This window comes from Pseudochaenichthys georgianus, chromosome 16 (assembly GCF_902827115.2).
Source record: "Pseudochaenichthys georgianus chromosome 16, fPseGeo1.2, whole genome shotgun sequence".
NCBI classification, from domain to species: Eukaryota; Metazoa; Chordata; class Actinopteri; order Perciformes; family Channichthyidae; genus Pseudochaenichthys; species Pseudochaenichthys georgianus.
The window spans coordinates 9,758,240-9,784,936 of NC_047518.2; the positions used below are offsets into that span (position 1 = coordinate 9,758,240).

Sequence of the window (26,697 nt, forward strand, 5' to 3'; positions counted from 1 at the left end):
CAGCGCTGTCCCAATGGGCACAGCGAGCGCTCCTATTTACAATAAAAGCTCTGTAACGTAGATTGAAGGGGTTCCCTGCTCCCACACTGATGACCACAGCCTCGGAGTGAAGCGCGCGGAGGAGAAGCACGTGCGAACTTCAGTCCTTTATAACTCTCCAACTTGGCACGCGCAAAGACGAGCCGTTCCCAGACTAGATGGGTTGAGGGAGACCCGTAAAAACGCTATGCAGTCGCCCCGAAGCAAACTCCGAGCTGGAAGACTTTTTCACACTGAAATCTCACTTCTTTATGGATTATTGATTTAAATAGGCCTACTTGTATTACAGTTCACAACTAGGACACCAGGACTGCGTCTGGGTTCGGGTGTTTTTTTTAAGACCACTTTAGAATATGCCTAGAGGATAAAAAGCATCGTGTCGCACATCCACTCTCTGAATCTGACGGATAGGAACCTGGCTGAGGTGCGGGTGGAGCGCGCGGATGCGGTGGAGGTGTGCGCAGACCCGCAGGCTTTGCGTCCCGCTGACCAGACCCTCAGCTGTCTCTAACTCCCCACTTCTCCTCCATATGTCTCAGATGCTTCGGGTGGCCGCACGTCCCCCCACGGCACCATCCAGCTGCACCTTTACGCACTCCGGCTGTGAGATCACCGTCATCCAGGAATAGATCCTCGCGATCCTTTCTGACCGAATATCAGCTCTGTTTGTCTGCGGGGACAGTTGAATGGATTTTCAAGTACACTTTACAGAAACTGTGGGATTAGAAAAATACGATTTTTGGAGACATAAAGGCGCTTTACTTAGACTTTCGAACGAGAAATGCGTCTGCCTGGAGATATTTAAATCGCTTTGGTGAACTTTTTTCTGTTTTATTATTTGAAATTTGAAGAGGAGAAAATGAACCTGTGTGTGGTCAGTCTTCTCCTCACTCTGGATCTAGCCGCCGTGGCGCTCAGCCTGTCCACGTGCAGCACGCTGGACATGGATCAGTTCAAGAAGAAGCGCATCGAGGCCATCCGAGGGCAGATCCTGAGCAAGCTGAAGCTCAGCAGTCCGCCGGAGGACTTCCCCGAGCCCGAGGAGGTGTCCCGGGACATCCTCGCCATTTACAACAGCACGCGCGACCTTCTGCAGGAGAAGGCAAACGAGCGCGCGGCGACGTGCGAGCGCCAGCGCAGCGAGGAGGAGTACTACGCCAAGGAGGTGCACAAGATCGACATGCAGCCAGTATACCCGTCAGAGAGTAAGTACGTGTGTGTGTTTGTCCAAGTGTGCATAACCTTAATTAATGACACACACCCACTGATGGTAGTGAAGTGTGAAGTTTAAAGGACCCAGGTCCCCAATAGGCTCAGCGTTTGGACGTGGTCACGTGTGTTTGTCATTGTTTTGGAAGACTCGTCCCTTCGTGCTTGGCTGGAGGAGTGCAGGGGAAACAGCCAGATGAAATGGGGGTGGGGGGAGCGGTTATTTAGACATCAACAACATCTTCGCCTCAAACTCCGAGATCTGCAGGCCAGAACAACATCACACACACACCTGGTTTTGTGTTTTACCAGTTAAGCATAACATCTGTAGACTTTACAGTTGGCAGTGTTGCCACAATGTCCATGGCTGGATGATCTGTTGGGCAGGGGCAACATTGTTTGTGTTAACCTTTTAGTCTTCATCTCCATGTGTCCTCCTCGGGCATACAGTTTAAAGGCTCTCCGTTATCCGAATGACGCAGACTTAATGTCACCAAATGTCTGCAGTGAAAACCAACTGCAGTATTTTTTTTTTAACTAAATCATCTACCTAGTACAAACACTTGTATAAGCCTTATTTTAATCGTTAGGTCCTAACGATTGTTTATTGCGCTAAATGCTTAATAAAGAGTTATATTCCCTTTCCATTTATTAGACTGAGCCAAGACCAACTGCGACGCTGTGGATTGCAGAAGGGGCTTAGCGAAACGCAAGCGTTAATGCTCCATGGGCGCAGTTACGGGTACATTTGCTCGTGAGGGTCAGGCCATTTTTGGCTTCATGTGCCAATTAGCAACTTTCATAGGAATGCACTGTGTCCCGTCTCCGACACTGTATCCAGTTCTCTTACATCCATAGTAGCCTACAGTCAGCAACAAGGGAGGACAATGAAGAGCTGGCCCGAGGACCTGTCAATCACAATAAAGGTGCAGGGTCTGTGCCGATGGCAGTAATGCAGGACCTACAGATTCCAACAGCCCTTATACTCAACAGAAGAGATGGGGCGCTTTTACACTGAGCCACTGCTGCATGTCACAAGGGTCTACATATTACCGAGTTCCATTTGTTCATGAGGAATAGGCAAGTTACAGTGTATGTTGTAGAGATGTCTTAGAGCCGATAGACTAAACCTATATTGTGTTATCTATGTGGCTCAAGATGCCTTTTATTCATTTTAAATAACATGGCAGACGAGAAGCTACTTCTTTCTGCTTCCAATGTTCTTAATGTAAATTATTCTCAACAAGTTTGCAAGGTGAGCCTGGTTTGTTGTGTGTAGGACCCACTTCTGCTTGTTCTGTGTCAAACTTTGATTTAGTTAAGTTACCTTTAACTGTGTGCATGTTGAAATGCATCAACTTGTTTACATTTAGCTTTCCTGGAATGCATTTTCAGCACATGCAACACGCTGTTGACCTTTGATGTTACCAGGCTTTGTCTGTCAATTGTATGATTTCACCCTTTTTAGTATAAACATCAGTGTCAGCATTACAAGTTCACTATTCCACTGCCACTCTGTTTGGCACAATGATGTCCAGCCCGTGTGTGTGTGTGTGTGTGTGTGTGTGTGTGTGTGTGTGTGTGTGTGTGTGTGTGTGTGTGTGTGTGTGTGTGTGTGTGTGTGTGTGTGTGTACGGGGTGTGTTGTTTTATTTATGAATTTAAAACAACTTGTAGTTTGCAGCGGAAGCCATGGTTGAGCAACAACTCTTCACTACAGTGGTGCCGCTCTGTGGCCGACCCTGACCTGATCCTGTTTCTCCTCAGATCAGAGACACATCAGAGAGAAAGGCTTGGCTGTGGACACATAATAATCATATTAAATGAAACTGCAGGGCCATTGACCCGGGTATTGTTTCCCCATTCACATCGGAAATACGAGCGCATGAAGTGAAGCAAAAATAAATTAGCTCGACATTGTGTATGCCCTGAGGTGTATTTTGCATCAGATGTTATCCTTGGCCCTGCCTCTTGTGTAAATACCTTAAATATGAATAGATCTGGCGCGGTGCCAAGGGCAGTCAGGAAAGCATTTGCAGGGTATAAATATTACAGAATCAACACGCAGGGAGGAAGGAGGCCAGAACTGATTTCCATTCATGTGAGGCGGTGACACTGACCAGGTCCTCACATCTGGAGACAGATGCTGAACCCTCAGCTGATAGGCTCTATTTATTTAGTCTCTTTAACTTGACTTGTGAGCGTGAGTTGTGTGAAACTGAATATCACACACAGTATCTTACTTGGTTGGGTGCCAGGAAATCCTCAGAGGCAGCAGTGTGGGGCACTGGCCCTGAAAGCCTTTCAGAAATGCTGGGCAGTGGAATGAGGAGGGGGGGGGTTGCATATAGAAGGGGCTGTCCCCCGTCTCCCAGTCGTTTATTTAACTCTAGTTTGCTGTGAGCCATCGTGTGTATACCCTGCCTACCACTCAGTGATGGGACATTCCTGCAGGAGAAACACTGAGTCGGGAGCTCTTCACTTTTAACGTCTGTTTGGAACTTATCTCAGCAAACAGGAGTATGGAGTCGGAAATACATAACCACACAGGACGATCTAATGAAACTAGGTTGCACCATCCTTTAGCCACACTCACTTTGTGGAGCTCACACACTATATCGAAGTGCAGAACTCAATCTTTGAGGCACCGCCTTGATCATTTGGGTTTTCCTGAACAAACTCGCATCGTTTTGCAACATATTGAAAGGTACCTGATGACTCTGTCAGTGTTCTTTTTTAATGTATGACCACCTCGCCGCACATTATAGCGCTTATGACACGGCTACATATTAAATAAACTAATGACACGACACACAAAAGTGATTTTAAATGATTTTATTGATTTAAAAATGATCGTATTGTTTCCCATAAGAAAAATAGTCTGTTACTTAAAATGACAGCAGCACTTATCAAGGTGTTCTGTAACTGTCCAAGCTGCTATACCTATACATTAAACAATTCAACTTTGTTTTTAAATGCTGAGCCAACTATATAAATACAAGAGGTGAATAAATGTATTACACCTGGAATGTCAGGTTTTTTCATATCTTGTTCTTTAAGGCAGAATAGTATTAGGGTCTTCCTAACTGAAATGCAGGGCGTGTTATGTTGCCTTTATTTCCCTGAGCTTTCCTGTTGGTGACATGCATCTCTCCAACCTGTTGCCTCTGCATTATGCTCTGCACCTATTCTTGAGGGAGGAAGAGTCATAGAGAGAACGAGTAAACCATGCAATGATCATGTGTAGAATACAACATGTGTCGTAAACATTGTTCACTTACAGTTTGTTAAATACTTACCTTCCAGAAACCATTGGTTGCATATTAACAGATGGAAAGAGTGGTGCAGGAATGAGTCCTAAAACTCGGAAATTACATTCGACCACTTCTGGTTCCCTTGTCTCAGAGTCAGTGTTTTTTTTAATGTCTTTTTGGTGTTTTTCACTTTTTGTTCTACGACATGAAATACATCAGAAATATCCCCGCTCGTGTATGTCCAACGCGTCTGCGTTTTGAAAATGACAAAGTGCTGTTAATATGTGGAGATTATCCTGCTGAACGATTGGTTAACCATCATAAACGTGTGTTGGCCACAAAGCTAGTTTTCTGCAATATACAACAATCCTTTTGTCGAGGCAGGCCTTGCGATGCTAACTTTCACGTCAGCCTACAAAATACGTAATCACTGCACCACTCTTTGAAAATAGCTTTATTATCCCTTCGTTTACTTTTAAACTGCCAACTGAGTGACAAGTTTAGCTTTCAGTGTTTTTACTACTTTTACAGCAGATAAAGTCGACTTTATCGCACCGACTGACAGATTGATGCTGCTCATGACCCCTGCAGAAGATGTGAAAATAGAGTAGACAAAAAGAGATGTGTTGTTCCTGTGGTATGCATATATGAGGAGTGTAATAGGGTGAAACATCCTGATAAAGCGACTCTGTCCTTGAAGGCAGGAAGGCTGTTACGAGTGGCTGAACACAGTCTGAATGAACTTCCCCTGAGTCACTGATAAATCCTGCTTCTTCTCGGCTAGTGTCTGTCTTTAGTGATATTTGGCATTTGATTGAAATTGCTTTTTGATTTGAGGACAGACGAGCATGGCATCAGAGAGTGATACAGATTTCACCCTCTTTCCTGTACATAATTCTGTATGAAAACAATATGCTGAGTGAACATTTCAAATATAATTCAAAGAAAGTGTGTTAACATGGCGAGCCAGAGCATTATTGCCTATTTACTAGGCAAAAGTGGACCACATGTCTCTCTCTGCTCTTATTTAGTGAGCAGAATACAAAGGCAGCAATTAGCTCCCCATCAGGTAACAATTCCCCACATTACACACTTGGAACCTGTTTGTTTTTTTTTGTTGGCAAAATTGCATTAAATTCAACAAGTGAGGGGACTTTTACACACTTATTTTTCCAGCATGAACAAGGAATTGGCCTAATTATCATGAACTGAAACAAAATATCTGGTAAACAACTAAATTACTTAGAGCTGGTAATCTCAAAGCAGAGGGAAGTGTCGTCCGTTCCGGTATGAGACATTCCTGTGGTGTGTAAATTGCAAAGGGGATGCATGACAGAAAGTGTTGTTTGGCATTAGTTTGCAGATCTGTCTCTAATCAGGCCTTCAAAGAGCCTGCAGGAAGGATGTGTCACTATCTTAATAGGAAGCAGAGAGACTGAGACTGATTTTTTTTTTTTAAGAGTTTATGACTTGTTTCTGCAATGGTGTGCACTACAGTGGCAAACTGTGAGCATTGGACTATCAACGCACTTCACCCAATGCAAGAAACAGGAGAGCAGAACTTCAGGCCAGGAATAAAGGACTGTTGCAAGTCATTCAATGTTTAACCTCCCGATACTGATCCCATTACAGCATCTCAGGTTAGCTGCCACGAGTGACTACCAGTTTTTTCCCAACAGCTAAAATCTGCATACTTGTTGTGGAAATGTTTTGATATGTCTTATTTATGATGATAGTAGAACAGGAAAGTGGTTTGGTCAAGTGGTAGTAGTCAGGGTTAGGATTAGGGTTAACCTGGGCTTTTCTTTTCACGAAACTGTGTCTCAGGGCTTCTTAAAATTTAATAAACTATGAATGTGTCATACTCACTTAACGGGAAGAAACTCAGCTAACTGACAATACGAACCATTTTTACCGAAACAAAGCACAAGTCTCACCAGAAGCGTCTAAATGAGCCCTGAGCGGAAAAATGCTAACGCATTTAGCACATAACTCTAGGTATAAATCGATCGATATACTTATCGGATCTGCACGAAGAAGCTTAGCTAGCAAACTGAGATTCCACAGATTATAGAAATATAAGTATCATCACTGAACGATCAAAACTCGCGACAGGGGAAGCAAAACCAGACAACACACGACGTAGCTTTAGGTAGCAAAACACGGAGATATGCTCACCTTTTACTGTTATTCTGATCAAAAGTTGTGTTCAATGGCATTAAAACGTGAAAAACGTGGCTGAAGGTTAATCCATAGGTTAATCCAATGTGTTTTGAATTTTTTTTTGATAATCCATAATTCAATTTTTATATCAAAAACTGAGTTTTAATATTAGCTGCTAATGATAGCTTCCAGAGTTTATGACAGCTTCTTGTATTGGCTACGCGTCACTCTCACTCCTTATTTGGTAATGTGTGTGTGCATGTGGAACATCCCCTCAATTCCATTGTCTCCAGCGGTTAAAAAGAGATGTCAATCATCAAAATCGATCAAGGGGGGCCAGAGAGTCGAATCCACCCAAATGACCCCAGAATTGGGTTTTCTTTGCTAAATCTCTCTAAAAAGGTCAAATGTCACTTGTTTTGCATCAATCTTGATACAGGGTACTTATTATATGTCATAGTTTGGATTCCTAAAGCTTTTAGTCTCCTATCCCATCATTCAAGGGTGGTTTTCACTCTAAGTAATGTTTCTTTTGGACGGACACAATAATTAACATTTTTTTTACTATGTTCAATCTCAATTTACTTTAAAATAAAAAAAATCTATTTTTATTCTGACTCTTCTACATCCAACTCACAGGTTTATCATTGCTTTGAGAAAAAAGATTATTATTGTACCCCTTTTAGAAGTTAAGTTATGGTCATTTGTTCTGGGAATGTCATTTTCGAGCCTGAGACCCGGAAAACAGGCTCCGGGCTTAACAGGTTAAGGGTTGGCTGACTCATTAGGCTTTATTGGTGGCACCTGTTTGATACATGGTAGATGACTCTGGAGCAAGACATATATCACAAAAAAATATACACACTTTTACACCCTTATGATGATACAGATCTGTTTCCGAGGGGGTGTGCGGAGGAATCGTTCTTTCCTGGTTAACAAGTCATGTGAGACAACCGTGGCCTGGCCCTGAGTCAGGGGCGGATCTAGAAAAATATTCATGGGGTGGCAAGAGAATTTGAGGGGTGGCATCCCCTGGCAGAAGTATATGCTGATTTAATCGTAGTCATATCAATATATATCAATGCTAACTTGGAAAGCCACAATATTAATATTTTAACTCAATAACATCAGGTGACATTATTGTGGCACATCAGTAAAGCCTTACATATAAATATATAAGGTGGCACACATCATTTTATGAATTTTAACTGAACAATAACTGAATGACTTTGTTTCACTCTTAGACCAGCAGGGGTACCAAATCTATGCAGACTGCTGCAATAAGTACATTAATTAACTGTCTCATCGATGTCTGTCTGTATGAATATGATAATATTAACAATCATATTATTCCTATCAGCTGTCAATCACTGTTATGATTCACATATTCAGTGTTATTATTAAATAAACTATATTTTTTGGAGGAGTTAATGATGAATGTTCCTCAAGATGCTTGCTCACCCTCCTTCAAATTTGAAAGACAACTAATTACTATGATAAATCAAAAGATTCAAAGGAACAGTTCAGCGCCCCACAACTTCATTGCAAACAGTTACAACCTTGACTTTACATCAGAAAGAACAAACATTAAAGAAGTGACTAACTGCATCAGTTAGGGTTAAAAAACGTGTATTCAGCTAAAACATAAACATCGCTACAGTTATTATCCAGTGGAATGCCCTTACCTATTGACCTAGTTAAATCAAAGTGGTTACTTTTTTTTGGCTGGGCAGTGTAGTTTGACACACCGTCTTATTTGACTTTCTCAGGACTTGAAACAGTTTTTGGGGGCAGACCCCCACAAAGAAGAAAAATGTTATACACACGTAAGGTCATCATCTTAACAGTTTGTTATTCTCATCGACTCATCCGTGAGCAGAGCATCAAGTTGGCATGCCTATAAACAGCTGAATGTGGTGATTACCATCTTGTTCAGCAAAACGCCTCACAAACTTATTTAGATTTAAAGCTATGGTGCGTTTTGATTCAATGCTGAGTACAGCCAAACTTGACAGGCTCTTCTCTGTCATTGTAGACCACAAACAGTGGCGGCGCCAGAGTATTTTTGTTGGGTAATCTATGGTAGGGCTAACCCATACAGTCATAGGCGGCACGTGAGGCTCAGGTTTGGGAAGGCTAAATAACTTTTTTTACCTGACGCTGCCCGGCTCCGGCGTCTATAGAAAAGAGATCAACTCAGTGAAAGCACCGCCTGCTGACCAATCAGAGCTCAGTGTGCGGAGTTTAAGGCTATCAAGTCATATTACAGGATAAAGGAAATACAGTTTAAACTGCCGTATGCAGAGAAGACGCCAACGTGTCGCACTTATCATTCATATCACATCATCAATCAGATCATCGATCATATCACATCATAATGTATCATATATTAGACCCTCCAGAAAAACGCGGGCTAAAATCCTTGATTATGCGGGCTAAAATCCTTGATTATGCGGGCTAAAATCCTTGATTATGCGGGCTAAAATCCTTGATTATGCGATCAAACATGCGGGGTTTTATGTGATTGTATGCGGTGAAATTGCGGGAAGTTGCGAAATATGCGGAAAGTTGCGAAATATGCGGACAAAATAAATATTGGGCTGTCTTATTTATTTATTCTCTCTCACACACAACCTGCCACTAACGTTAAATCCATTTACTATTCAATTAAACACATTCAATGTTTATTTATTGTAAAAGCAATTGGGCTATTTTAATCACACTCTCTCTCACTCACACACACACACACACACACACACACACACTTCTCCGCCTCATTCTGTTTTCATTTACTCGTTCGTTATCTAACCAGCTTCAATCTTGTAGGCTACTCACTTCGTTTCTTGTAGCCCTCGAAAGGGTTTTGGAAGTTGATGCCTCGCTGAACGTGAGTTGTTTGGCTTTCTTGTCCGCCGCAGCAGAAAGCATTTTCGAATGTTTGAGTGAATCAAAGTGGGTCGTCACCGTCGATGTTCTCTTATGCTCCAACACAGTTGCACGGGGTGCAGAATAGTTTCCCCCCAGACATCGGGGTACTGCTTTGCCCGGTCTTTAGCAGAAATGTTCGTCGGTAAATGAGATGGATTAGATTTTTTCATCTTGGTGAAGAGAAACTCTCGTGTGAGCTCCACACGTTCACTCTACGGTGTTGTTTACCTTCTGTGATGCGCGAGCTGATGACGTCGCGCATCATCAAGACGAGTTAACTTTTTTTTTTCTCAACTTTGTGTTGAAAAATGCGGGGATTATGCGGCCTTTTGATAAATATGCGGCTTTTTAAAAATATGCGCCATTTTGCTGATTATGCGGTAATTTCTGCGATCGCAGAATCGCGTTTTTCTGGAGGGTCTAATATATTTCCTTATCTGAGTTAGCTGAGCCGTATCTGGCCGTGCAACACTCACAGTTTCACATACTGTATGCAGAAGTATTATTTTAAGTAACCCATTAGGTTGACGAAACACTCAACTCAAATGTAATTAAAGTCAGATCCACTCGTGTCTTAGACGGGTCAATGATATCATAAAACTGTTGTACGCTTTCAAACACTCGGTAGTTATTTTTTAACCAGTTGTTATATTCACCTTGCAGGTGTGGCTTGTATCCTGGATTATATGTTTAAGTCATGGATGTTTAAAGTTCATATTTGTCTAATATTAGTTTACTTTTCATGAATGGAGTATGACGCTGCGCTGTCAGTACACTTGTCCCTGTTTGTGATTGGTCAAATGTAGCTAACCCCGCACCTTTCACGTGAACGCCCTCTCAGCTGGAGAGAGAAACCCTGGCTTGATTTACGGAGTTGATAACCAGCGTCGTATGGCCGCATAGCGAGATCTCGTTTGTTAGGGTTAGTTAAGATAAATCAAACATATCCAGGGTCTGTTGAACTGGCTTCGTAGTACAGGGCACAGGTGGCTGCGCTGGTACTGTTATTGTGAATCAGTTACTCCTTGAAAAGGTCAGTTGCAGTCCCAACAATGATCCAGCAGATTGGATGGGTGGATATACAGCGCAAATCTACAGAGTTCTTAAGTACAAAGGTCACTACTATTTTAATTTTCTATTACAAACTCACATTCCACTTATCGTTTTAAAGTTCTTTCAACCACTGTAAAATACACTGAACAAAAATATAAACGCAACACTTTTGTTTTTGCTCCCATTTTTCATGAGATGAACTCAAAGATCTAAAACATTTTCTATAAACACAAAATAACCATTTCTCTCAAATATTGTTCACGAATCTGAAAAAATCTGTGATAGTGAGCACTTCTCCTTTGACGAGATAATCCATCCCACCTCACAGGTGTGGCATATCAAGATGCTGATTAGACAGCATGATTATTGCACAGGTGTGCCTTAGGCTGGCCACAATAAAAGGCCACTCTGAAACGTGCATTTTTGCTTTATTGTATTATTGGGGGGGTCAGTATCTGGTGTGAGAGGTAGGGTTAGGGTAATGTTGTTAATAGAGTGGCCCGTGGTGGTGGGGTTATGGTATGGGCAGGCGTATGTATGGACGACGAACACAGGCCACTCGATTCACAACATTACCCTAACTCTAACCCTACCCCTCACACCAGATACTGACTGGTTTTCGGACCCCCCCAGACCCCCCAATAAAGCAAAAATGCACGTTTCAGAGTGGCCTTTTATTGTGGCCACATTTTTATAAGGCACACCTGTGCAATAATCATGCTGTCTAATCAGCATATTGATATGCCACACCCTGTGAGGTGCAATGGATTATCTCGGCAAAGGAGAAGTGCTCACTATCACAGATTTTTTCCAGATTTTTGAACAATATTTGAGAGAAATGGTTATTTTGTGTAAATAGAACATGTTTTAGATCTTTGAGTTCATCTCATGAAAAATGGGAGCAAAAACAAAAGTGTTGCGTTTATATTTTTGTTCAGTGTACATACATGTTGTGTTAACTATCTCTTTTAGACCATTTGATATGATTGTTCCCTGAGGTTCCCCGAAGCTACTTGATGGAACTTTATACTGTTTTGTCAAAGAACTATTGTCTAAGTCAAGAGTTAATTGTGATGCTAAACCAATATAATACCCAAAAATGACACAAGCAGGGCCGCCCCTGGCCAACTTGGGGCCCCAAGCGACATTTTGTCACGATCACAGGTACAGATCAGAACCCAATAGCACGACTCAGATACAACCAGTATATAGCAATGTTCAGTTTATTCAGGTCAGGGACAGGCAGGGTCAAAACCAGTAAATCCGTCAGACAGGCAACCAAAACCAGACAGGGAGCAGGCAGGAACTCGAGATCCGTAAACAGGCAGGCAGGGATAAAAAACCGGGCAGGACAAACATCTAGATTAGAGCACAACACTCACTGGAGAGCTTGGCGGAAACGACAAGACAATCTGGCAAAGGACCAGTGATAGTGAGGTGGTATACATACTGTGGGGTGATGAGGGAATGAGTAACAGGTGAGGGGAAGGGCTGGGGAGACCAGGTGAGGGAAATGAGCTGATTACAAGGGCCTGGAGGAAGGCGGGATCTGAAATGACAGGAGAGTTTAGATGAGCCACCAAACAAACAATAATAGAAGTGTCCAACTTGTGACAGAACCCCCCCCTCTATGGACGGCTGCTGACGTCCCACGAGGTTGATCGGGATGAGCCTGGTGAAAGTCAGTAATGAGAGATGGGTCAAAGATACTGCTAGCGGGCACCCATGAACGCTCTTCAGGACCATAACCCTCCCAGTGTACCAGGTACTGCAACCCTCTACCACGTCGCCGGGACTTGATGAGGCGACGGACAGTGTAAACAGTCTCCCCGTCGATAGTCCGGGGTGGTGGTGGGGGTCTAGAGGGGGGCTGAAGAGGGCTCACATTAACTGGTCTTGGACACGTGGAAGGTAGGATGAATCCTCATAGAAGGGGCAGACGCAGGCGGACAGCTGCAGCATTGATAACCCTAGCTATGGGAAATGGGCCTACAAAACGGGGAGACAACTTCTTTGACTCAACTCTGAGAGGGAGATCCCGTGTGGAGAGCCAGACATGTTGCCCTGGGGAGTACTGTGGAGCTGGCTTGCGATGGGGATTGGCGGTCTGTTGATAACGGTTGGAAGAGCGCAGGAGCGCGGAGCGGGCCTTTAACCACATGCGTCGACATCGGCTTACAAACGCCTGTGCAGGTGGGACGCTGGCCTCACGTTCCTCTGCCGGGAAAAAGGGTGGTTGGTATCCGCGGGAGCATTGGAATGGAGAAAGACCAGTAGCAGAACTAGGAAGGGTGTTGTGGGCATACTCAACCCATAGAAGCTGCCTCGACCAGGAGGAGGGAGTGGAGGAGGCTAGACAGCGTAAGGCAGTCTCCATCTCCTGGTTCATTCGCTCTGCTTGACCATTGGACTGGGGATGAAATCCGGACGAGAGACTGACACTGGCTCCCAGCAGCCTGCAAAAACTCGGACCAAAAACGAGAAGTAAATTGTGGTCCCCGATCAGACACAACGTCACTGGGGAGACCATGAAGCCTGAACATATGTTATAGCATGATTTCAGCCGTTTCCTTGGCAGTAGGTAATTTGGTTAATGGAATAAGCAGGACAGACTTGGAAAACCGGTCTATGACTGTGAGTATGACTGTGTTACCGTCTGAGGGTGGTAGTCCGGTGACAAAATCCAAGGAGATCTGGGACCAGGGACGATGAGGGATAGGCAAGGGATGAAGAAGACCGGAGGGAGCTTGGCGTGAGGTCTTATTTTGGGAGCAGACTAGGCAAGCAGCAATGAATTCCTTGGCATCCTTCTCCATGGAAGACCACCAAAACCGCTGTCGAATCAGGGCTAGGGACCGTCTCACTCCTGAGTGACAAGCCAGGCGAGAGTTATGATCCCACTGGAGAACCTGGGTCCGGAGAGTGGCAGGAACAAACAGACGGTTAACAGGACAGGCACTTGGGGCTGGATGTTCAGCATGAGAGCGCTTGACCTTATCCTCCACCTCCCAGGTCACCAGACTAATGACACATGTAGAAGCGATGATATTCTCAGAATGAGATGGAGAGCGCTCTGGCTGGAACTGGCGAGACAGGGCGTCAGGTTTGATGTTCTTAGAACCAGGTCTGTATGAAAGAGAAAAATCAAAGCGTGTGAAAAACAGAGCCCACCTGGCTTGACGAGAGTTCAGCCGCTTAGCTGAACGGATGTACTACAAATTGTTGTGGTCAGTCCAGACCACAAAAGGCTGCTCTGCTCCCTCCAACCAGTGTCTCCATTCTTCCAGGGCAAGTTTCACTGCCAACAGTTACCGATTTCCAATGTCATAATTCCTTTCTGCTGGGGACAGCTTCCGAGAGAAGAAGGCACACGGGTGCATCTTTTGATCCTCGGCCGACCGTTGAGAAAGAACTGCCCCAACTCCAGTGTCCGACGCATCTACCTCTACAGTATACTGCTGAGTAGAATCTGGAAAAATCTAAATGTCATCCAGGTATACAAAAACACAGATATTGAGAAGATCCCGCAGAACATCATTCACCAACCCCTGGAAGACTGCAGGTGCATTGGTGAGTCCAAAAGGCATGACTAAATACTCATAATGTCCACTAGGAGTGTTAAATCCCATCTTCCACTCGTCCCCCTCCCTGATTCTCACCAAATGGTATGCGTTACGTAGGTCCAGCTTGGTAAAAATAGTAGCGCCTTGTAACAGTTCAAATGCAGAGGAAACAAGAGTCTTATCCTTCTTACCCACGAAGAAAAAACCTGCGAGGAGATGATGAAGGCCGGATAAGCCCTGCATCCAACGAGTCATTGATATACTTCTCTCTTGACTTAGTTTCAGGAGCCGATAAAGAAAAAAGTCGACCTCTAGGAGGAGAAGTACCAGGTAACAGGTCAATAGGACAGTCATTAGCACGATGAGGCGGGAGTGAGGTGGCCCGAACCTTGTTAAAGGCCTCTTTAAGGTCCCAGTCTTTAGCTTTGCCCGTGAGAAGAGAGACAATATACGCCACCCAGGATCTTTCTGTTGGGAAGGCGGAAGGCTGAAGCTCGAAGGCGAGGGAACATTGGACCAGGAATGGTCTGCACGAACCTGGGGCTCCAGAGTAGCGTTCCGGAGGAGGCAGGCGTGCATCCGATGCCGGAGGACTCGAACAGCGGAAGCTGGAGTTAGTTCCGGACTTTGGACCGTAGCAGGAAGGTTCTGAAGATGATCACGGAGATTCACAAAGGTCCGTTCGTAGCGAGCGGCCATCTCCTGCATTGCTTCAGCCATGAAGGTAAGCTGCTGCTCGTGGCGTTGTAACATGATATCGTGCGTAGGCGGTTCTGTCGCTGAGTCGGCTGGATTCATGTTGGCCAGATTGTACTGTCACGATCACAGGTACAGATCAGAACCCAATAGCACGACTCAGATACGATACGATATACTTTATTGTCCCCGTAAGGAAATTTGTTCTGGGCTCCGTCCAGCAGTTCCGCATACATGTACATAATATACAAACATAGTGGACATTCATACACATATCATCAATCATATACCGTTTGAACAAACACAATACACACAGACGCACATACTGACAATGGCGACCTATTGCACAACCCTTATGGCCAACATTTAAAAAGTACATTTCATTACATTTGACTTTTGACTACATTTCATTTCCTGTGAATGTTAAGAAGCTTAACGGACATTGGTAGGAATGAGTGCTTATAGCGGTTCAGCCTGCTCTTGGGAACCCTGAATCTTCTACCAGAAGGTAGGAGCTGGAATTCTGGGTGGAGTATGTGGGTGGGATCAGACACTATTTTGTTTGCCTGTCTGATAATGGACTGCTCATATATGTTTTGGAGAGATGGGTGTTTTTTAACCCCCATAATTTTCATAGCAGTCTGTACCAGGCGAGCGATCTGTGACTTTGACTGCACTGTCAAGTTACCGTACCAGGCGGTGATACCATACCTAATGATGCTCTCCAACACTGCATGATAGAACAGTAACATGAACTTCTGGTCGACTCCGAAAGCCCGGAGTCGACGCAGAAAGTACAATCGCTGTTGAAGTCTAGAGCACAGACCTTGAACATACAGATACAACCAGTGTATAGCAATGTTCAGTTTATTCAGGTCAGGGACAGGCAGGGTCAAAACCAGGAAATCCGTCAGACAGGCAACCAACCAGACAGGGAGCAGGCAGGAACTCGAGATCCGTAAACAGGCAGGCAGGGATCAAAAACCGGGCAGGACAACAATCTAGATTAGAGCACAACACTCACTGGAGAGCTTGGCGGAAACGACAAGACAATCTGGCAAAGGACAACTGATAATGAGGTGGTATAAATACTGTGGAGTGATGAGGGAATGAGTAACAGGTGAGGGGAAGGGCTGGGGAGACCAGGCGAGGGAAATGAGCTGATTACAAGGGCCTGGAGGAAGGCGGGATCTGAAATGACAGGAGAGTTTAGATGAGCCATCAAACAAACAATAATAGAAGTGTCTAACTTGTGACACATTGTGAGATGATTTCTAGAAGAATTATAGTTTGGTCAAATTTCCCTTCTACTAACTCTTCTGGACTAATAGTAGCACAGACTGTTCTGTCATTCCAACTGTAAACAAGAGGAAAGATTAATGATGTCGCATTTCAGGTGGAACAGTGAAGGAGGCACCTCTCTTCCTGCTACTTATTGGTCTGGATTACAGTTTCAGTCAAATTTGTTTTCTTTTCAGACGCATGTCAAATGCACTGCTTTCTTTTGTAGTATCTTTAGTGCAGTGATGATGTATTTTTGTAGACCAACCCGGAAGTTAGCAACACAATTTTCGATTCTGACACAAACATCCTAGGTGGGCGGGACTTTCAGGGGTGCGTCCTCATTGGCTACTCAGTTTTTGAGTGACAGCCCATTCCTCCGGCGATTGTACAGTGTAGCTGCGGTAGCTGAGCATGGACAGAAGCAGTGGCGGCTCCAGAGTGTTTGTGTTGGGTAATCTATGGTAGGGCTAACCCATACAGTGGTGGGGCTCAAGTCAGTATTTGCAATGTAATTACATACACGCTCCCCTTGACAGTGAAACGCCACGCGTGAGGTTTAGATTATTTCCCTGTCTCAATCCAAATTGAACTTTATGAAATAAAAAGGCACATTTGTCATGTAGTAAATAAAAAGGGCGACCTGGAGCCAATCCTGCAATTTCTCCACAAGTGAAAGAGTTGACATGCCGAAAATCCAACCCCTGCAGGGGGGTCTGGGGGGATTCTCCCCCAGGAGATTTTTTGAAATACTAAGAAGAAGAAAAATAAATACATCTATTACTACACATTTAAAAAAATTATTGCCATTTTAGTTTTTTGTTACTTTGTTCTGAAAGCCGAACCTGCTGCTCCTCACAGAGAGAAGAGGGAAGAGGCTATGTGAATTACTTTACATCAAACCGTGGGGTCTTATTTCTTTACGTGTTGATAGAAATCAACACGTAATGTTGTATCGATGTATATAGAGATGTACTACAGCAAAAGTATTCTCCGTCGGGACTTCCTGCAACAACACCACGCCGTTATCGTGATTCTGATTGGCCAGAAGACATTATCAAAGATGTTCTATCGATGTTCTACCTTAGCAACGTACCTCTCTCCACTGTCCCTGTGTTCTGCCTCTGACTCCCTCTCAAGCGCCTAGATGTCAAGAGCAGTGGCGAGCCGTCAGGGCCCTCTAGGCCCTCTGTGAGGGCCTAAGATATTCTAAAAAATAATATTTGAAAACATTCAAAAAATTATATATTATTTTTTATATTGTTTTGTTGTTACATTTTTCATTAGTTTTACCAAAATAACTTGATTTAATTGTATTTAAAATAATATTTCCAAAGAAATAAATCCTTCGAATCTGCCTGTTCAGTTTCTGTTGGAATGGGAAGGGTTAAATGCCGTCTCTGCGAGTTATGTGAAGACGGGAGAGCTTGTTGGTCCCTCTCTACATTCACAGAGGGCCAGCTACAGTAACTCAACGAGAGAGTAATGTCAAATGACAGTACAATTGACCAATCATATCTTACCTCTAAATGGGCGGGCTTTATGACAAGTTCCGCCCGCTGTGAGGTCTATGCAAGTGGTGCAGTGACGCGTCCTAAAACCCGGAAGTAAGCTGCGCTCGGATTCCCTCGACAGAAAGCAGTGGGATTTCTCCATAGGATTTTGGAAAATAGCTCGAAATAAGGTCTGTGGAAAACGAACCTGTTAGATAAATGCACGTTTTGTTCAGCCGGATAATATCCACATGTCTACCCTACTTTTATTATTTTCGAATCATAAATCTAATCGATAGATTTATGATCGATAGATTTATAATTAGCATAAGTTCGTTCATGATGGCTCACTTCAGTGATAGTGATGACATCGTTGCGAAATTATTAACCGAGTCATTTTCAAGATTGAGTTACAATGATAAACTGGAGTGGCAAAGGATCAGCTGAATGACCCGCCATCAAGTGCTTCATCCAGAAGGACAGGAGGATGGATTTTGTGTTTCAGTGATTTGATCATCAAAGGTAGGCCTAAGTCATTTTCAATGCGGGCCGCCGTGCCGACTTAATTCATTTGTAATTGTTACTTGGCTGTGGGTGCCCTGTCATGATAGGTGGTTATATAAATGGTGTTGTTCTGTGTGGTAGAGGGTCGCTGTCATTGATGCGTTTTGCACCCCGGGCCACTGTTTTGATATTCCGCTGAAGTCTACGCTGTGACGTAATATCTCTTCTTTTTTTTCGAGGGAAGGGGGGGGGGTCAGAGGGCCTAGGTATAAAAGTCACGGCTCGCCACTGGTCAAGAGAGGTGGTGAAGTGATCATTATTTATTGAGCAGTATACTCTTTCACATTGAATCATAACAAGTCATACTGAATGTAAATACAACTGACTCTAAAGTAAGTCCCAGTCTGTGACATTGGACATTTTGAAGACTCAAAGTCCCAAGCAGTAGGTAGAATATTAGCTAGTCTATGTAATGTGCACAGAAAATAAATAGTTAACTGAATACTGGGAGAGAAATGGCCTATAAGCACTCAGTAAAACATAAACACACACAAACAGCTTCTGAATGATAAGAAGTATAATTAAAACATAATGCACATTACCATTGTGAGAGAGAGTACCTAAGTTAAAGAACTCAGTAAATAATCTCTTATCGAACTGAGGCTCCAGTAAAACACACTGACTGCGGCTCTACATGGACATCATGGTGTTTACATGAGCACAGAGAGATGGGGTTATTCATGTTCCCTGTTTACATGATAAATACTAGTAACCTGGCATTCCGATGCCTTTTCTCATCTAAACTATTCAGTATTTGTATCTCTCTATCATGACATAAAGACGAAACTCCTCTCCAGAAGTGAGGCGCTTTTGCCGCCGCCGCCATCACTGTTAACTGATTAACTGCTACCAGCTGATGACTTACTTTCCTCTTCTTTGACATTTTTGTTCTTATGTCCATGTTGTCTGGGGGAGAAAACATATCAAACCAAGAGATCGTCAGCTTTGATTTTCGCTGTATTAACAATGTCCTGAACATTTGGTGTGTGTGCCTTACCTCCGCTACCGGCATCGCTTCATACAACAGATCTGAGCTGTCCAACTATGGCAACACTCCTTGAACATGCACGCTATGTGAGAATCTGCCTTGGTACAAAGTAGCAGTGAAAACATGGTATGGAGTTTCATTGATTTGGGCATTCTCTCAATAAGCAAGTGGAATGGATTTGATAGTGAAGCACTGACACAGCGCTCTACAAAGTGCGGTGAGTGGAGAGACCGATTCACGGACTTTCCACATGGTAAAAGTGGGGGGGTCTAAACTAATCATTTGAAAAAGTGGGGGGGGACTTGTCCCATCCTCATATAACGGCTGCGACGCCCATGGCTGCACCACTTCTTGTTAGCAAAATCATCATTATATTGTCAATGAGGAGAACTCAGGAGTAACATTTGAATGTTAAGTTTTATTATCACCGCATGTAGCGACTTTTATTTATAATATATTAGGGCTGTCAATAGATTAAAAAAAATTAACTAATTAATCGCACACATTTCTGTAATTAATCGCGATTAATCTATCAATAAATTAATTGCATTTTTCTACTTAAGACTGAAGCTTATAATGAATATTTAGTTAAAATCATCAAATTAATGTAGAATAAACACAGAGAAAGTATATTTAAATTCAAAGACCATTTTAATGGCTTAAGGTGCACATATGCTCAGTGCAAATACAAAAAATAATTCAGAACATTGAACATTGAACATTTTTCACTCCATAGACATAATTTACTTAGTCCTTCTTTACATTCAGCCAGTTACTGAGGCAGACCAGTTTGTTTACGTTATGAGGGGACAAAGAAGCTCGCTTCTTTTGTACGATGTGGCCTGAGAGTGAGAACAACCTCTCACAAGGCACTGTGGTTGCAGGGGTTGACAGGTACTTGCGTGCAATGGGTGCCAGCCTGGCATGTGCTCCCTCTCTCTTTGACCACCATTGTAGTGGACACCCCTCTATGTCCATTTTTGGCTCTGCTTTGTAGCGATCCAGACAATGCTCTATGGACTCCTCCTCGTCATCTGTATCTGAATCAGAAGAACACAGCAAGATGGACATCCTGTTGTCTCAGCAGGTGGTTGTTGTGCACGTGTCTCTCTCATCATCAGGTCGCGTACTGAAGCCCACACCTCACTCCTTTCATCTTTTGTAAGGCACTTAAGGTCTTTAAACCTAGGGTCAAGGGCAGTAGTGATCTTCAGCCATTTGAGGTTTGATTCTCTGCATCCTCTTTACCATCTCCAGCGTAGAATTCCATCTTGTTGCAACGTCCGGAGCAAGTGATTCTTGCTTAAGTCCGCGTGCAACTTGCTCTTCGTTTAATTCCTGAGCGTTAGACTATGTTTAAAGTGCCCGACAATCTTGCGACATTTGGCCAGAACACTTTCAAATCCACTGTCTTTAAGTGAGACTGTGACTGTTCTTTGCAGACTGTGGGCCATACAAGGCAGGTGTTCAAATGGAAGTAGCCTCGCGGCAGCTACCATGTTACGAGCGCTGTCAGAGCCGAGTGTGGTCAACTTTTCCTTGATTTCCCATTCGTTTGCAACATCCAGAAAATGGTTAGATGTATGCCTCGGCATAATGTCGCTCCTCGGTTTTACTCACAGTAAGTGGAAACGACTGCAGAGTCCAGTCTTGATCAATGAAATGCGCTGTGACGCCCAAATAATTATCGTTGTTGACAGAGTGGTCACCTGTGACAGCGATGTGCTTTGCTTGCTCAAGCATGTTCGTCCGCTGTGCCCTCTCATCCTCATATAACGTGTGTATTCTTGACATAATGGTTCCTCTCGAGGGTAAATTATAAGAGGTATCTCCCGATGCAACACAAATTACTTATCTCAGTCCATCATCCTCTACTGTGCTAACTGGGCGGCAGTTTTTAACTATCCAAGTAACCAAGGAATTGGTTAACTTTTCACTTACAGGTTTCGTTATTCGCCCACGAGTGCCACATTCCTGTAGTCTAGACTGGCCTGGCCCGGTTCTACGGGGGTGCATAAGGGTGCATTGCACCCTCAGTTCAGTCGTTATGCACCCCCATTTGAAAAATGAAAAGTAAAAAAAAAAAAAATGAAAAGTGAAAAAAATGAAAAGTGAAAAATATTACATTTTGCCTACTATTACTAACAATAGTAGTAATAATAATAATAATAATAAGAAGAAGAAGAAGAAGAAGAAGAAGAAGAAGAAGAAGATAGTTGAAATAAAATAAATTGTAATTGTGGTTGAATAGCATTGTCTGCTGTATTTATTTGATCAATTTAAACGGTAAGTAACGTTATTATGTCAGGTGCGTGACCTGTGCCGCTGCACATTCATCATCTGCAAGGTGCTGACACAGCAGTCAGTGATGGATCAGAAAATGGTTAAAACAACCAGCCCTTATCGCCAGCATACACTGCATCTACTGCAGGTAATAACAGTTCAGATCATGGGGACATTACGTTACTGTCGTGGACACTAACGTCCTCCCGCCCGACTTGCCGGCTTTGCCCGCCTCGCCCACAGAGGCGGAGCAGCCACAGCCGTCTCCGTTGCCCCAAACGCCACCACCCCTCGGCGGCCCGCAAGTGCCAGAGGACCTCTGCAAAACAGAGCCTGCAGCCTGCAGGCCCGGACTGGCCATCGGGAGGACCGGGAGGTTTCCCGATGGCCTGGCCTGTTAAGTGGCCTGCTGGCCTGAGGATTTTTTTTTGTATACGTATGTATTGTGAATGCAACGCTGCGCAAATGTGGGTCTGACTCTGCCTCACAGAGGGTGACTGGCTGTCTACATGATGTGGCCTGCCGACATGGCCACTTTCATACAGATCATACTCGATTGGTCTCTGTGTGTCATTCAAGCTCGGGAGGGTGTGTGTTATGTGTGGCGCGAGCGAGTGAGATAAACCGCGCACACCGGTTACGTGTATTGTTGTTGTTGTTAGCATCTGGTGCTAGCTAGCTGCGCTAACGGATATAAGGAGCTGTTTCAACAACAAGAGGAGAGCCCTCTCCTGTCAGACTGAGAGGCTGATAACTACAGCTCAGGTGAGGTAAAGGACTCTGATGCGGCTTTCACACCAGCGCTTTTCAGTTTCTAGCTCCGAGCGGGAGCTTTTCTGATTCAGCTCCGGTTTCCCTTTTCAGCTCCCGCTCTGTGCACACCGCCCACTGGCGCCCCAGAGCTGCCCCTGCTGCGTCATGACGTCACCGTTTACATCGCTGATTTGCTCCCCAACGGAAGCTCACAACAACAACAACAGCGTCGGGTCGATGATCGTGTTGCTTTTAATCACACGAAGCCAGAATAAATTGAATAACGACTTCTCCAACCTTATACTTTGCTCCAGAGTGCCGTGGTTCATTGTTTATTAATGTGTTTCTGCAGCATTTACCGACCGCTGCAGTATTGGCTGCTCTTCCACGGGAGTTTATTCTCCCGTTAGCTCCCGGTTAGCTCACACTGCAGCGGCCGCTCTAAAGTATTCACTGTCCGACTCACACAAGCAGCTGATGCATATCCCCAGTTCCCTTAGCCTAAGTGAATGTGTGTCAGTCTGAATTGACGCTGTTTGGTATCACAACACTGTTATGAAAGTGTCTCTGGTATAAAACGGGTGATGTTAGCATAGCAACCGAAGCTAAACTGACTACTCTAATCCGATAGCTGCAATAATACAAAACAACACGTCTGTCTCTCTCCACAATGATGGATAACAGCGAACGGATGGTCAAAGTAAGGCACACATAAACAGAATCACACGAAGCCTGGTTAGTGTTGCCTGACTTTATAAAGTGTGTTTATAGGCACTACTGCTTGTAGGCAGGCATAACAGTCGACCCATGGGAGGTGGGTTTAGTTTCCTGCACGCCTCGACGTAAGAGAGACGTAAGCGACGTCACCTCTTAGCTCCAAAGCTCTTGCCTCTGGACCGACAATTTTTTGGAGCTGGAAATGAAGCGGATTCCGGAGCTAAGAGCCGGCGCAGCTCCGGTGTGAACTGGAAAACCCGGCGCTTTTCAGGCTCTAGCTCCGAGCCGGAGCTGAAAAGGCGCTGGTGTGAAAGGGGCATGAGTGTTTAGTTTAGTGTTTACTCTGTGGGTCTCAAACGGTTTGGTCACCATTTATGTAAACACATATTTCCATTTGAGGGGGGAGTGATTAGTAAAACATGCATGAATAATAATAAAAAACGTTAACTAGGTGAAAAAAGGTAAGATAAACAATTAAAACTTGTTGAGAGCTAAAACTAGTCTTTGCTGCTGCCTCAAAGAGGAGCAGGGGGAGGAGAGGGAGACAGGTGAGGCTGATTCAGGAGCACATACACACTCACAACTATAAATGAACCAAAAACAAATAAATAAACAAGTTTCAATGTTTTTTCATATTGGATATGGGATGTTATTGGTTATGGCCATGTTATTATGATTTTATGATTATTTAAATGTATACAGTTATGTTTCATATGGGTGTAGTCTCTTTATTTCCCCCTCAAAATGCACCAGATTGATGCATTTAAGTCCAACATTAAAAAAAAAATCTTACCGGGGGAGCATGCCCCCGGACCCCCCTATAGGATTTGAGGTCCACCCCCGCTTAAAATATGTTCACATAGGTTCCTAAATAGATTTGCAATTTTTTTTAAATAGTAACCCATGTCCATATGTTTATTTTGGGGTAGTAGATTTAGAGCGCTATCATTATGGGCAGCAACGCTGTAAAAATTGACAAATAAATCCAGCAAAATGGCACAAAAAACTGGTAGTGGCCTGGCTGGGTGTATAATTCCCGGCCTGACTTATTGTTCCAGTCCGGCCCTACCTGCAGGTATATTAAAAAAAGTACCCAACTCGCCTGTACAGTGGGGTACAGCGCTCATTTTGCAGCTCATGGTTTCAAAACAGAGATTGGCTGGAATATTCATGTAAAAAAGATGCCATCTTCTGCTATGCATGTAGACATTTCGGTTCAAGTAAGTCAGATGCCTTCACCACAACTGGCTACAACAACTGGCGCCATGCTCTTATAGGCTACGTCAGGGGTCTTCAACTAAAATTCAACGAGGTCCAGTTAGAGAAAATGTCCCCATGCAAAGGTCCGGAACATCAAAATGTCTAACTTGCTTCATGAATTAGTGTGAAATATATTGAAGTAGCTGTAGCTTTATCAACGTCTGCATATAATCAACAACTGACTGCCAATCAAATAAAGAAAGTACAAAAACAACAATATTTATTGTAAATTAACATTACTTAAATACTGTGGATATGTGTAATGTTCCTCTCGGGCTGCATTTACAAATAAAATAGAGAAAATAAATAAAATAGCTTTTGAAAATGTGTGCATCTTAAAAGTGCTTAATTTTAGATAAATAAAGTGTAGCAGCAGCTTGAGTTTCCCTTTTTCTTTGTTAACCGTTTCACATCATGACTTAACAGTTTCAGACGATTATAGAACAATATCAGTCTTTACACATCATAACAATTGAACAGTTTTAAAGTTTCTCTTTCTTTCCCTCTTATATTGCAGTTCCTCACTCACCTTTTTAAAATTCAGTGTGAGAATTGAGCTCGAGCTTGTCCTGCCAGGAGTTTGTAAATCTGGGCTGAAATGGAGTCAGGGCCATTCTCATACACATGCAGGTGCTCATTGGTTACAGTGATGCAAACACAGGTATGGTGAAAAAAGAGAGAACTATTCGAAGCAGAAAAAAAACAGCGTAATATACCATCTGACAAAGGCCTGTGCTATAATGCTTCAATTAACTGGCTATTCTTTATAATATACTCAGATCAATAGGAGACAGAGATGTTATAAATCAAGGGTTTTTATTATTATTTACAGCAGGGGTGGGGAACCTTTTTCCTTTCAATTTTTACAACATCCTCGAGGGCCGTACAAATTATTGAACTCAACCTCTGCTTAAAAAAATAAAATCACAGCCCATTCATTTGGCCTTTCTTTCATGCTGTGCAAAGAAAAAGCAACCTCTTAATCCAGATATCTCACCATGACTCACGCATGCATGCACGTGCACGGTGTCACATGACCACCAACACAGAAAGATATGGACACAAGATGTGTGCAAATGTATTTAGTGTCCTATCCATGTGAACAAGATTTTTAAATATTGAAGTTAAAAGCATCAATCTGGTACACTTTGAGAGCAACATGAAGAGATCTATGGATACATCTCTCAACACCCAGATGAAACAGAACTGTAAGCATATTTTTCTTTTTGGATATTTTACAAATCACTCTCCTTTTAAACTCTATTCCTTATTTTGAACAACTTTTTTGTTACTGTCATATAGTATTTTATACCTGTTTTTCATTTAGTCTCATTAATAACTATATTGATCACATCAAGGTGTGCCTTAACCTCACTGAGCTGAGGTTATTTGAGCCTCTCAGGAGAGAGCTCTCTTCCACCTGGTTGTAGAAAAGCTCTTTAAATGCGTTAGCATAGCTAGCTAACCAGATGCTAATAACAACAGATCGCCACTGTGCTTACAACTAAAGACACAGCCACGCAAACACTGCGGCATGTATACGGCTCCTTATGGATATTGCAATATTTTAAGGGCTGGAGCGGCGTTCCGGTGCTCTCTGTCAGCACTCCTTTCAGACGAGACATATACCACGTGAAGACACGTTACGCTCGTGTTGTATTCAAGGAACCTGTCCTTGGCCAGGAAAAACAGGTAGGCCTACTCGCTCGTTTAATTATTTTTGCGGTCTAGATTTCTTCTTCTTTTTTGAAGTGAGAAGTTGTCCTGACGGACGGACGGACTCCCCCCCCCCCACCCCCAAAACGAAAACTCTTCGGTTCTCTACAAATTACACAAGTCACCCAAATCAGCGTTAAAAAAGCGGGAGGTGCCGAAAAATCCCCTATTAATGTATTGATTATAGCTCCGGGTCCGTATAGGTCGGCGTCTGGGTCCGGACCGCGGTCCGCCTGTTGCCGACCCCTGGGCTACGTGATAAGGGACTGGGAAGGCATAATCAAGCAAAGAGCACATAGATCCATAGATCTCTTAATGTTGCTCTCAAAGTGCACCAGATTGATGGTTTTAATTTCAATATTTAAAAAAAAAAATCTTCCCGGGGGAGCATGCCCCCGGACCCCCCCAGAGGAGGTGAGGACCCCCATAGAGGGTGTTCGGTACACTCCCCACTTATAAAAATAGCACTTTACCACTGCACCCTCTCTAATCTCAGATGCACCCTTAGTCATTTTGTTCTGGAACCGGGCCTGACTCTGGCGAGGTCCCGTGGAGGTAATTTTAGCAGGGTGTTTTGCTAAAGACGTGCTACTTCTGTGGTAATTAAATTCGGCTTTGCAAACTGTGCAAATTGCCTTGGTTTTGTCCAACGAGCCGTCGGGCAACTTTTTAAAATGAAACTTTCCCTCTAAAAGTCCGCCCTTATCCATCTTTCCACCATATACTCTCCTTTAGTTA

General features: G+C 43.6%; 1 protein-coding gene across 1 annotated transcript in view; it reads left to right on the forward strand.

Moving 5' to 3' along the window:
* Positions 1 to 26,697, forward strand: part of tgfb2 (transforming growth factor, beta 2) — an 87,017-nt gene continuing 60,320 nt past the window's right edge. Inside the window, exon 1 of the mRNA XM_034102628.2 lies at positions 1 to 1,244. Within this exon, the coding sequence (XP_033958519.1) occupies positions 899 to 1,244 (346 nt within the window). The 5' untranslated portion in view covers positions 1 to 898. The remainder of the gene's footprint in view (positions 1,245 to 26,697) is intronic.